This window comes from Delphinapterus leucas, chromosome 7 (genome assembly GCF_059928025.1).
Source record: "Delphinapterus leucas isolate spDelLeu-1000000601 "Yukka" chromosome 7, BTC_Dleu_Yukka2, whole genome shotgun sequence".
NCBI classification, from domain to species: Eukaryota; Metazoa; Chordata; class Mammalia; order Artiodactyla; family Monodontidae; genus Delphinapterus; species Delphinapterus leucas.
In genome coordinates, this window is record NC_143135.1 from 79,698,995 (window position 1) to 79,713,173 (window position 14,179).

The 14,179-nt window shown below is 36.0% G+C and overlaps 1 protein-coding gene across 1 annotated transcript in view; it reads left to right on the forward strand.

Moving 5' to 3' along the window:
- The window catches only part of DYNC2H1 (dynein cytoplasmic 2 heavy chain 1), a 364,877-nt gene that overhangs the window by 327,223 nt on the left and 23,475 nt on the right, over positions 1-14,179 (forward strand). Inside the window, exons 86-87 of the mRNA XM_022560560.2 lie at positions 3,334-3,443; positions 13,967-14,048. Of these exons, the coding sequence (XP_022416268.1) occupies positions 3,334-3,443; positions 13,967-14,048 (192 nt within the window). The remainder of the gene's footprint in view (positions 1-3,333; positions 3,444-13,966; positions 14,049-14,179) is intronic.

Here is a 14,179-nt window from a genome sequence, read left to right on the forward strand (position 1 = left end):
GAAAAATACATCTTCGCCAAAACCCTGAGATTTAAGATTAACATACAGTCAAACTTTAAATTGGATTATCACCATTATAGAATGAACTTAGGGTATAGTATATCTGAAATTTTATCCAATAAAATATAGCTATTACTATAGCAGTAGAATTACAGAATTTTAGGCGTCAGATTTTGTACAGGGACAATAATTTCTCAATACTGTCAGCTGATTACTTCTGCCTATAGTCAACTCTCTTGCACATTTGGAATACTAAACAGTAGTCTATGATGATTGGCAGTTTTATAGAAGCAATCCTATAAACCATGCTATTTGTACTGCTTGCAGAAGATAAATCTTGGGTCTAGAAATGTGACAATATAGCAACATAATTGGCTTTCAAGATAACAAAGTCTTCTCTGAATTTTTATCTGCATCTCAGCTTTTATCACATGCATACCAATTTCAGCAGCTTCCTGGAGTATCACAGTAAGAGGATCTTTACAGCAGAAAACATGCAGAGAATTTAAACTCTTAAGACAAGTTTGGGTTTTTGAAGAACTGGCAGGTTCTAGCAAACAAATTACTTTCCCTGAAAGTAACCGGTGATTGTTAGTAACATCTGCTATGTTGGTACCCTTATTTTCAAAACACTGTTTCAAGGCTTTCCTTGCTTTATACAGCCATTTTTACCACTTAAAGTCTTCTATTACATCTGGTATGAACATAGTTTATTAGTATAAAACAAGACAATTGAAAAATGTCTTTTATGTCATATAGTTTTATCTTTGGTTAAAGAAGAAGAATGAAAGTAGTTGACAATTTTTCTGCTATAGTCAATAAGTCTGTCCTATCAAATACTGTTATTATTTCTGAAAACCCAGTGGAAAGTTATGAACAAAACATGTGTACCTTTGATTCCTAAATCAGTCATAGTCCTCACCACTATTCCATTGCCAATGATAAGTGCATGCTGATTTTCCATTCTATAATGTATCTTCTATCAGGTTCACTTTGTTGTTAGCTATTTGCAGCTGGAAAACTCTTCACTAGCAAGAAAAGCAGCGATTGGTTTCATTGTTAATTTACACATTGTCACACTTTAAAAGGACTTTAAGATATATATGCTTATCTAATTGTCTATTGCACATAATATTAAAGTAGAATATTTAATATTACTACCAATAATATTAACTTGTTTGTGAATAGTAAAAATAGTTTAGGAAAATATATTTCAGTAACATGTTTTCTAGGAAGAACCTTGAACATAAGGGGTCTATAGCTTAAAGAAATCTCAAAACTCCTCATACTTCATGTCCTGAAAATGATTGTTAGTCTATATTAATGATTTTGTCAGGCTTTTTTTTAACCTCCACAAATTCGAAACCTCAATGAAAAATTGTTCCTAAATAAATATTCCTTTTAATGTCTATTGTTTTGAAATTGTAAAAGTGAGAAAATAAATATTTGATGTATCTAATTTTTCTTTACTTTTTTCTTTTCTGTATTTTTAAAAATTGTTTATGCCTAGATTGGAGATGATTTATATTGGATTTTTTTGTAAATGATATTAGGACCTTGTTTCTCCTTGAGAAAATTCAAGATGGCAAAGCTAATATTTCATTGTTACTTCATTCTCACAAGATAGAAAGTATTCCCAACTAGAACTTGAAGGACTCATGTTAAATAAAACTAAGTAACCTACAATTAAATTTTGTTCTTAATAATAATTTTATTTAGTGTTGCAAATGCAAGTATGTCAAACAATTTTACAAAGGTCTGAATTTCAAGATAACCAAATATGTATATTATTCTTCATATTAGTTAAATTTTTATTAATATTTCTTGACTAAAATGCTTCCAACATTTTTCCTTACACTTGTCTAGCTATTGTAGTCTCTCAATATTTGTAATAATTATCAATTTCTCTATTTATTGAACTCTAGAGTTCTTCATTTTCTTATATAAAATTAACAGTTTTCACGATTATTTTTAAAACTTTACTCTTGCAATAATAAACTCTCATTTATAGTTTAGAGCAAGAGAATTTCAACCTATAGAGCACATAGGGAGTTATTTTCACTCCAAGTGGCATGTAAAATGCCCATTTATATGTGATAGTAAATAATCTAATATTTTAAATAAATCTAAATGTCATACCTTGTTGGCATTTGTAACATTGTTACACTTATTAGATAGGGTAGTAACATCTGTGCTTATACACATATTTATATTATTCATTTCTGGGAATGTCAGGACATTTTTAAAGTAAGCATCTATTTATTGGGCCTACCAGAAGGCGAAGGCAAATAGTAGATCTTGATGAAATATTGAAGCCAAACTGAACTTTATATCTAATAAATATCAGTATGCTGTAGAGAAAATTGATGTAGATTAAAGGAATTAGAAAGTTAATGGGTTGAAAAGGGTGACACTTCAGCATGAGTGATCCGGTAAGGCCACTTAGGAGGTGATATTTAAACAGAGACTTGAATGAAGTAAGAAAGCAAATCATGAACATATCTGAGGGAAAAACAGACGTAGGCAGGGAACAGGCTAACTAGTTAAGAGGTTATTGCAGTAATCCAAGTGATAATATGGTGGTGTTATGGATTAGGGTGGTGGATGTGGAAATGAAGAAGTGCTAAGATTTTTATATCAGACCTGTGAATTTGGCTGTGGGACATGGGAGAGATGTAAAAAATAATTTCAAGGTTTTGGCCTGAGCAATCAACTGAATTTCTCACTGAGCTGAAGGATTCTGGTGATAAAGAAGATTTCCTAGGGAAGAGGAAGGTGGTCTTGCAAATTTAGAATTCTGATTTGAACATGTTTAGATAACTGTTAAACATCATGGTGGAAATGTCAGAAAAGTAAGTGACAGGAAACAGGTAGGAAGGAGTAGCAGATATAATATTGGGAATCATAAGCATACTGGTCTTTAAAACTATAGGATTGACCAAGTAATGGTCCTGAGTACACCCCAATATTGGGAATTCCAGGAAAGGAGGAGGAGTCAATGATGGACGCCAAGAAGTTATAGTCAGGAAGACAGAAGAAATACTGGGAGACTGTAGTGATTGAGAAGCCAAGAGAAGAAAGTGTTTTAAGAAGGTCAAAGTGTTTTAAAAAGGTCAAATACTATAGATGAAATTAGACAATGTTTTTTTGTTATGAAGTGGCACAGATAAATATCAATAGGATAATAGCTGGTGAGAAGAAGGACCAAGAGAGGGTATTTTTTGGTTTGGTTTGGTTTTTAGTGGGAACTATTTCACCATATCTGTATCCAATCTTTATCTTTCAAGTTTGCAAAGTTTTTAAATGTGTGTTCGTGTATCTCCCTCCTCCTAGAACTGGGTAGAGAGAGCTGAAAACCAGACTCTTCTCTCCGATACACTTGACCTATCAGAACTCTTCCACCCAGACACATTTCTCAATGCGCTTCGCCAGGAAACTGCAAGGTAAATAGAATGAAATACTTATTTGTCTGAGAGGGTAATTATACTTTGATTTGTTCACTTCTGATCACATTCCCTTGATTGTCAAGAAATAAATTTATTGTTGAATCCAGACAGTTGTGTTATTTCTTAATACTTGACGTTTAATAACAGTAAACTTCTAGTTTAGAGAACACTGCTTTCAATTATGATGTGTTTTATATTAGAATTGAAAAAGGCAAAACATAATTTTTAAAATTTTGGTCATTTATTTATCTAGACCTATTGTGTCCAATATGGTAGGCAGAAGTCAAATGATGCTATTTAAATTTAAATGATTTATTCCTGATATTAGTGGATATGGTTTCAGTTTTTCACCATTCAGAATGATGTTGGCTGAGGGTTTGCCATATGTGGCCTGTATTATGTTGAGGTAAGTTCCCTCTGCCTACTTTCTGGAGAGACTTTATCATAAATGGGTGTTGAATTTTGTCAAAAGCTTTTTCTGCATCTGTTGAGATGATCGTATGGTTTTTCTCCTTCAATTTGTTAATATGGTGTATCACATTGATTGATTTGCGTATATTGAAGAATCCTTGCATTCCTGGGATAAACCCCACTTGATCATGGTGTATGATCCTTTTAATGTGCTGCTGGATTCTGTTTGCTAGTATTTTGGTGGATATTTTTGCATCTATATTTACCAGTGTTATTGGCCTGTAGTTTTCTTTTTTTGTGACATCTTTGTCTGGTTTTGGTATCAGGGCCTCATAGAATGAGATTAGGAGTGTTCCTCTCTTTGCTATATTTTGGAAGAGTTTGAGAAGGATAGTATTCACCTGTAAAGCCATCTGGTCCTGGTCTTTTCTTTGTTGGAAGATTAATCACAGTTTGTTGGAAGATTTTTAACACAGTTTCAATTTCAGTGCTTGTGATTGGCCCATTTATATTTTCTATTTCTTCCTGGTTCAGCCTCAGAAGGTTGTACTTCTCGAAGAATTTGTCCATTTCTTCCAGTTGTCCATTTTACTAGTATATAATTGATTGTAATAATCTCTCATGATCCTTTGTATTTCTGCAGTGTCAGTTGTTACTTCTTTTTCATTTCTAATTCTATTGATTTGAATCTTCTCCCTTTTTTTCTTGAAGAGTCTGGCTAATGGTTTATCAATTTTATTTATCTTCTTAAAGAACCAGCTTTTAGTTTTATTGATCTTTGCTATCGTTTCTATCACTGTTTACAGATGACGTGATACTTACTATACATAGAGAATCCTAAAGATGCTACCAGAAAACTACTACAGCTAATCAATGAATTTGGTAAAGTAGCAGGAAACAAAATTAATGCACAGGAATCTGTTGCATTCCTATACACTAATGATGAAAAATCTGAAAGAGAAATTAAGGAAACACTCCCATTTACCACTGCAACAAAAAGAATAAAATACCTAGGAATAAACCTACCTAAGGAGACAAAAGACCTATATGCAGAAAACTATAAGACACTGATGAAAGAAATTAAAGATGATACAAACAGATGGAGAGATGTACCATATACTTGGACTGGAAGAATCAACATTGTGAAAATGACTATACTACCCAAAGCAATCTACAGATTCAATGCAATCCCTATCAACCTACCACTGGCATTTTTCACAGAACTAGAACAAAAAAATTCACAATTAGTATGGAAACATAAAAGACCCTGAATAGCCAAAGCAATCTTGAGAAAGCAAAACAGAGCTGGAGGAATCAGGCTCCCTGACCTCAGACTATACTACAAAAGCTACAGTAATCAAGACAGTATGGTACTGGCACAAAAACAGACATGTAGATCAATGGAACAGATAGAAAGCCCAGAGATAAACCCACTCATATGGTCACCTTATCTTTGATAAAGGAGGCAAGAATATACGACGGAGCAATGACACTCTCTTCAATAAGTGGTGCTGGGAAAACTGGACAGCCACATGTGAAAAATGAAATTAGAACACTCCCTAACACCATACACAAAAATAAACTCAGATGGATTAAAGACCTAAATGTAAGGCCAGACACGATAAAACTCTTAGAGGAAAACATAGGCAGAGCACTTTATGACATAAATCACAGCAAGATCCTTTTTGACCCACCTCCTAGAGAAGTGGAAATAAAAACAAAAATAAACAAATGGGACCTAATGAAACTTCAAAGCTTTTGCACAGTAGAGGAAACCATAAACAAGACGAAAAGCCAACCCTCAAAATGAGAGAAACTATTTGCAAACATAGCAACTAACAAAGGATTAATCTCCAAATATACAACTCATGCAGATCAATATCAAAAGAAAAACCCAATCCAAAAATGGGCAGAAGACCTAAATAGACATTTCTCCAGAGAAGATATACAGATTGCCAACAGACACATGTAAGGATGCTCAACATCACTAATCATTAGGGAAATGCAAATCAAAACTAAAGTGAGGTATTGCCTCACAGCAGTCAGAATGGCCATCATCAAAAATCTACAAACAATAAATGCTGGAGAGGGTGTGGAGAAAAGGGAACCCTCTTGCACTGTTGATGGGAATGTAAATTGATGCAGCCACTATGGAGAACCGTATAGAGGTTCCTTGAAAACTAAAAATAGAACTACCATACAACCCAGCAATCCCACTACTGGGCATATACCCTGGGGAAACCATAATTCAAAAAGAGTCATGTACCACACTGTTCATTGCAGCTGTATTTACAATAGCCAGAACATGGAAGCAACCTAAGTGTCCATTGACAGATGAATGGATAAAGAAGATGTGGCACATATTACAATGGAATATTACTCAGCCATAAAAAAAAACGAAATTGAGTTGTTTGTAGTAAGGTGGATGGACCTAGAGACTGTCATACAGAATGAAGTAAGTCAGAAAGAGAAAAACAAATACCATATGCTAAGGCATATATATGGAATCTAAAAAAAATAGTTCTGAAGAACCTAGGGGCACAACTAAAATAATGTCACAGACATAGAGAATGGACTTGAGGACACAGGGATGGGGAAGGGTAAGCTGGGATGAAGTGAAAGAGTGGCATGGACATATATACACTACCAAATTTAAAATAGCTAGTGGGAAGCAGCCTCATAGCACAGGGAGATCAGCTCCCTGCTTTGTGACCACCTAGAGGGGTGGGATAGGGAGGGTGGGAGGGAGATGCAAGAGGTAGGGGATATGGGGATATATGTATACATATAGCTGATTCACTTTGTTATACAGCAGCAACTAACACAACGTTGTAATGCAATTGTACGCCAATGAAGATGTAAAAAAAAAATTAAATGATTTAAAGTTAAAATGGATTAAGGAGACTAGATGGTTGCATAAGAGGATGTGACCCTCATCTTCTCCCCTGAACAAACCCGAAATACATCTACAGGAGGAGCATTTCTCAGTGAAAACTAACTGGAACTGGTAGAAGGACTCCTTTAAAACCGAGGCTGTAAGAAGAATACACATGTAATCAGGTAGGAAGGGAAGAAAAGCAATCAAATTAGGAGCTGTGCCCCAGAGAGGGGACTCAGAGGAAAAGGGTGATTATATGGTCAGACCCTAGCCCTGGGGAGTGAGTGGGTCAAGCCACAGACTAGGCATCCCAGTCCTGGGGTCCTACATGGAGGAAATAAGCCCCCTCACTGGTTGGAGGAACACTGTGACAGATAGAAGGGCTGGGAGAATCCTGGGCTCCATTCAAGAGGAGTGTGTGTGCACTGGCTAGCCTCTGGGGCAAGGTGGAGAGAGGTCTGCTCTAATAGCTGCTGAGTTTCCCGTGACTGCCTCCTCATACACCCCAGACTGAGCTAAGCAAAAGCTCTGGCCCCTCTTAGTCCATGCCACAGTATGGCACTGGATCTGGGGTGGCCAGGACCAGGGAAAAGACTTGACTTTGGGATGCAGAGGTGATTTAGTCCCAGGGTGGACCCTGGGTGGGCTGTGGTGGCCATTGTTGGCACTTACTCAAGTGGTGCCCTAGAAGCAGTCCAGAGGGCAGCCGCTGTACACCACAGCTCAACCCACCACCTTGCCCCAGTATACACAGAGAAACCACAGAGGCCCTGCCTCCCCTTTGGGGCACAGAGGAGGTTGGAGATAGTGATCAGTTGTGAGAGACAAAGAGGTCTTGCCCCCACGGCAGGGAAGAGAGGTCTGCTCTAGTGGCTGCCTGTTTTCCTCCAACCGCCTCATCATGTGCCTCAGCTCAAGCTAAGCAAATGGTTGGGCCCCACTTAGTCCATGCCACAGCACAGCCCTTGATCTGGGGCAGCTGTGACCAGGGAAAAGACTCAACCATGGTCTGTGGCTGAGCAGAACCACAGATGCCTGCACAGACAGCACATTGGACTGCTGTATGTACATGAGCCTCACTTGATTCAGCACTCCCCTCCTGGGACAAAATTCCTGGTGTGGGGAGTGGGGAAAACCCACACTTAAAGGAAATGGAGCCAGTTCGAGCCTGACACACAGGTCTTCTTCTGCAGCAACATGGGATCAGACCCCGACCCTGGGAGGGCAGTGATGGTTACTGACCAGAGAAGAAGCCTTGCCTCACACCCCAGGCCAGCTCTGTCTCCAGCCCCACCACTTACCAAGGCGATAGCTGCCAGCACACTCTGAGGAAAGACATGACTGGCATCCACATCAAATCCAGCCCTCCCACCAAAGGCACTGAACATGTGTAGTCAGCATAGAGACACTCAAACATAAGAACACCCCTTTAAGATGAAATAGGTAACTGTTTCACCTAAATTCATAGAGGCAGAGAAAGTTAAGTCTAAAATAATGAAAAGGCAGAGGAACTACTCTCAATTGAAAGATCAAGAGAAAAAATAATGAAAGAGAAATAAACAATTTACCAGATAAAGAGTTAGACACATTGGTAGTGAAAATGTTACTTGAATTAGGAAAAAGAATTGATCTAAAAAATGAACATGTTCTCAAGGATCTAGAAAATATAAAGATCCAGTCAAAAATAAATAATTTAATAGCTGAAATAACACATTAGAAGGAATGAATAGCAGACTAAGTGATATAGAAGAATGCATAAGTGATCTGGAAGACAGAATAATGGAAACCATCCAATCAGAGCACCAGGAGAAAAAAAAAAATTTTTTTTAAAAGCAGTCTAAGAAACATGTCTGATAACATTAAGTGTCCCAACTTTCGCATTTTAGTGGTTCCAGAAAAAGAAGAGAGAGAGAAGGAGAGTGAAAATGTATTTGAGGAAATTGTGTCTGAAAACTTCAGAAACCTGAAGAAGGAAATAGATATCTAGGTACAGGAAGTACAGAGGGTCTCAAACAAGATGAACCCAAACAGACCCACACCAAGATATATCATAATTAAAATGGAAAAATTTAAAAATAGAGAATTCTAAAGGCAGCAAGAAAAAAATAGAGAGCCATACACAAGGGAATCCCCGTAAGGCTATCAACTGATTTCTCTGCAGAAACATTGCAGGCCAGAAAGGATATATTTAAAGTCCTGAAAAGGAAACACCTGCAAGCTAGGATACTCTACCCAATAAAATTATCATTTAGAATAGAAAAAGAGATAAAGAATTTCTCAGACAAGCAAAAACTAAAAGAATTCATCAATACTAAACCTACCCTAAAAGAACTGTTGAAGGATCTCTAAATGGAAAATAAGTAAGAATCTATAGGAAATGGAAAATCCCAGTAGGAAAGATAAATATATAGTAAATGTTGAAGATCACTTAAATAAGTCAGTACATAGATTAAAAGACAAAAAGTGTAAAAGCAACTATAACTACGACAAACAGCTAAGGGATAAACATGAAGATGTAAAATATGACACAAAAAACAAAAATGTCAGGGAGGGTAGTAAAAATGTATATCTTTTAAAATGGTTTGAACTTAAATGACTGTCAGTTTAAATCAAGTAGATATAATTATGGGTCAACACACATGAACCTAGGGTAGCCACAAATCAAAAACCTACAATACATACACAAAAACTAAAAAGAAAGGAACACAAGCATAGTACTAAAGAAAATTGTCTAACCACTAGAGAAGAAACAAAGATGTGAACAGAAAAAGCTACAAAAGCAGCCAGAAAACAAGTAATAAAATGGCAATACATACATATCTATTAATAATTACTTTAAATGTCAATGGACTAATGCTCTAATTAAGTGGCTTATTGGATACAAGAACAAGACCCTTCAATATGCTGCCTGTAAGAGACTCACTTAAGGGCTAAAGATACACACAGACTGAAAGCGAACAGGTGCAAAAAAGATATTTCATGCAAACAGAAGCAACAAGAAAGTGGGGGTAGCAAAACTGATGTCAGACAAAATAGATGTTAAAACAAAGGCTATAACAAAAGACAAAGAAGGGCATTATATAATGATAGAAGGATCAATACAAGAAGAGGATATTACACTCGTTAACGTATATGCACCCAATACAGGAGCACCTAAATATATGAAGCAAATACTAACAGATATGACGGGATAACTTGACAATAATACAATAATAGTAGGGGACTTTAATACCCAACTGACATCAATGGACAGATCATCCAGAAAGAAAATCAAAAAGACAACAGAGGTCTTAAATGACACAATAGAACATTTGCACATAATTGATACCTACAGGACATTATATCCAAAAACAGGAGAATACACATTCTTTTCAAGAGCATATGGGATATTCTTCATGAGAGCTCACATACTAGATCACAAAACAAGCATCAGTAATTTAAGAGGATAGAAATTATATCAGGCATCTTTTTTCTGACCACAATGGTACGAAGCTAGAAATCAACTTCAGAAAGAAAAATGGGAAAAGAACAAACATATAGAGACTAAACAACATGCTACTAAAAAACCAATAGGTCAATGAGGAAATCAAAGAGGAAATCAGAAAATACCTTGAGACAAATGAAAATGGAAACAAAACACTCGAAAATCTATGGGATGCATCAAAAGCAGTTCTAAGAGTTGATACTGATACAGGCCTTCCTCAAGAAACAAGAAAAATCTCGGGCTTCCCTGGTGGCGCAGTGGTTGAGAGTCTGCCTGCCGATGCAGGGGGCACGAGTTCGTGCCCTGGTCCGGGAAGATCCCACATGCCGCAGAGCGGCTAGGCCTGTGAGCCATGGCCGCTGAGCCTGTGCTTCCAGAGCCTGTGCTCCGCAACGGGAGAGGCCACAACAGTGAGAGGCCCGCATACCGCAAAAAAAAAAAAAAAAAAAAAAACCTCAAATAAACAACCTAACATACCACCTAAAAGAATTAGAAAAAGAAGAATTAGCAAAGCCCAAAATCAGCAGAGGAAAGGAAATAATAGAGATCAGAAGGGAAATAAGTAAAATAGACATAAGAAGAAAACAATAGAAATGATTAATGAAACCAAGAGCTGGGTTTCTAAAAAGATAAACAAAATTGATAAACCTTTATCCACGCTCACCAAGAACAAAAGAGAAGACCCAAAATAATAAGAAATGAAAGAGGAGAAATAACAACCAATACCACAGAGATTAAAAAAAAAAAAATCACAGGAGAATACTACCAACAGTTATATGCCAACAAATTGGACAACCTAGAAGAAATGGATGAATTTCTAGAAGTATACAGCCTGCCAAGACTGACTTAAGAAGAAATAGATGATTTCAATAGACCAGTCACTAGTAGTGAAATTAAATTTGTAATAAAAATACTCCCAGCCAGCAAAAGTCCAGGACTAGGTGGCTTCACAGGGGAATTCTACCAAACATATAAAGAAGAACTAATACCTGTCCTCTAAATCTATTCCCCAAATTCAAGAGGATAGAACATTCCCAAATTCATTCTACAAGGCCACCATTTCTCTGATAACCAAAAGCAGCCAAAGACTACTACAAGAAAGAAAATTACAGGCCAATTGATGAATATAGGATGTAAAAATCCTTAACAAAATATTAGCAAACCAAATCTAACAATATATAAAAAGGCTCATACACCGTGAAAAAATGGGATTTATTACAGAGTCGCAAGGATGGCTCAACATTTGCAAATCAATTAATGTGATACACCACATTACCACAAGAAAAGGCACAAATCAAATTATCATCTCAATAGATGCAGAAAAAGCATTTAACAAAATTCAACATCTGTTCGTGATAAAAACTCTCATCAAAGTGGATATAGAGAGAACATACCTCAACATAGTAAAGGTCATTTATGACAGACCTATAGCCAGCATCATACTCAGTGGTGAAACAATGAAAGCCTTCTTCTAAATTCAGGAACAAGACAAGGATGCCCACTCTCACTACTTCTATTTAACATATTATTTGAAGTCCTAGCCACAGTAATCAGACAAGAAAGAAATAAAAGGCATCCATATTAGAAGGGAAGAGTTAAAACTTTCACTATTTGCAGATGACATGATACTGTATATATAGAAAACCCTCAAGTCTCCACCCAAAAACTATTAAAACTAATAAATGAATTCAGCAAAGTTACACGATACAAGATTAATATACAGAAATCTATTATGTTTCTATACAATAATAATGAGCTATCAAAAAGAAAAAGTCAAAAAAAATGTTTAAAGTCACATCAAAAAGAATACCTAGGAATAAAGTTAACCAAGGAGGTGAAAGACCTATGATCTGAAAAGCATAAAACATTGATGAAGGAAACTGAAGATTCCAAACAATGGAAAGATATTTGTTGTTCTTATGATTTTGTTAAAATGAATATACTACCAAAAACAATCTACAAATTTAATGCAGTCCCTATCAAAATACTCATGACACTTTTCATGGAACTAGAACAAGTGATCCTAAAATTGAAATGGAACCACAAAAGACTCCAAATTGCCAAAGAAATCTTTTTTTTTTTTTTTTGGGTATGCCACTCGGTATGCAGGATCTTACTTCCCTGACCAGGATTGAACCTATTCCCCCCTACAGAGTCTTAACCACTGGACTGCCAGGGAAGTCCCTGCCAAAGCAATCTTGATAAAAAAGAACAAAGCTGGAGATATCATCCTTCTAGACTTCATACTATTCTGCAAACCTACAGTAATCAAAACAGCATGCTACTGGCACAAAAACAGACACATAGATCAATGGAACAGATTAGAGAGCCCAGAAATAAACCCCCACACCTGTGATCAATTAATACACAACAAAGGAGGCAAGAATATACAGTGGAGAAAAGACCGTCTGTTCAATAAGTGACATTGGGAAATCTGGACATCTACATGTAAAACAATGAGATTAGAACATTACCTCACACCATATTCAAAATAAACCCAAAATGGATTAAACTTCTAAATGTTAGACATGAAACCATAAAACTCCTAGAAGAGAACATAGGCAGAACACTCTTTGACATAAATCATAGCAATAGTTTTTGGATCTGTCTCCTAAGGCAAAAGAAATAAAAGTAAAAATAAACAAATTGGACCTAAGAAAACTTAAAAGCTTTGCACAACAAAGGAAACCATCAGCAAAATGAAAATACAGCCTAAGGAATGGGAGAAAATATTTGCAAATAATGCAGCTGACAAGGAGTTAATAACCAAAATATACAAACAACTCATACAACGTAATATCAAAAGAAACAAGCAATCCCATCATCGTGAAGCAATAGCAATAATGACTTCAAAACTCCCTTCACATGTGATTTATGTAAAAGCGTATTTCCCCCTTGAACCTTCTCCCCTCTTTCCATCCTGCTTACACCACACAAATCCAAGTGGTCCTACTATAAAGTCAGATGGAAAAACCCTGGTCTGTATCAGGAAGAAAAGGACTGCTAACACCACCTGCTATTAAAATTCTTTAATAGCACCCCCCAAACAAGTTAAATAAAATTAAAAATGTAATTTCTCAATACACTAGCCACATTTAAAGTTCTCAATAGCCACATTTGGGTAGTGGCTGCCATTTTGGACTGAATGAAAATATATTTATCTCTGTAGAAAATTCTGTTAGACAATGCTGACTAGGCTTCTTGGTGGGAAACAGTATTTGATGGTTAAGTTCAAACTCTTTTTAAAAACAAATTTGGAATATCATATCATATATACTCTATCATTTTTAAGAAGTTAGAATGCAATGAAAGAGACACTTCCAAAAACATACTGAAAAAAATTTAGTTTCTTTTTAGTGCTTTGGGGGATATTCAATTGATAGTACCTCAGGAGCATATTATAAATATCATATTTCAGTTCAGCTGGTAAACATTTATTGAACCCCCATTGAACCCCCATTATGTGCCTGCATTTGAGGATGATGGTCAAAATGAAGGATGTAAAAATAAAAGACCCTATCCTCAAGATACCTACACAACCTTGAAGAGGAGACTGACATAACAAGTTAACTTTAAAAACTTAGTGTGAAATCTAAGGTATTGTGCATAGCCTAAGATATCTGATTACTTGTACATTATAAATATTTCAATTTTAAATAAATAGGAATGTGTATATCTTCTATAGCTATTCATATTTTAATTCCTGAAAATTATCTCTTTCTGACATTTGATGCTTTATTTTCACAGGGCTGTGGTCTGCTCTGTGGATAGCCTTAAATTTGTGGCCTCATGGAAAGGTCGACTGCAAGAAGCAAAGCTGCAAATTAAGGTATTAGAATAATTTTAGATGTTTATCTGAGTCAAAAATTATGTAATTACCAACTGTGATAAAGAGATTTTGCTCCAATCTCAAAGTCACCTATCTCTATAGTGTAAGATCAGCAGAGATAGATTATATTA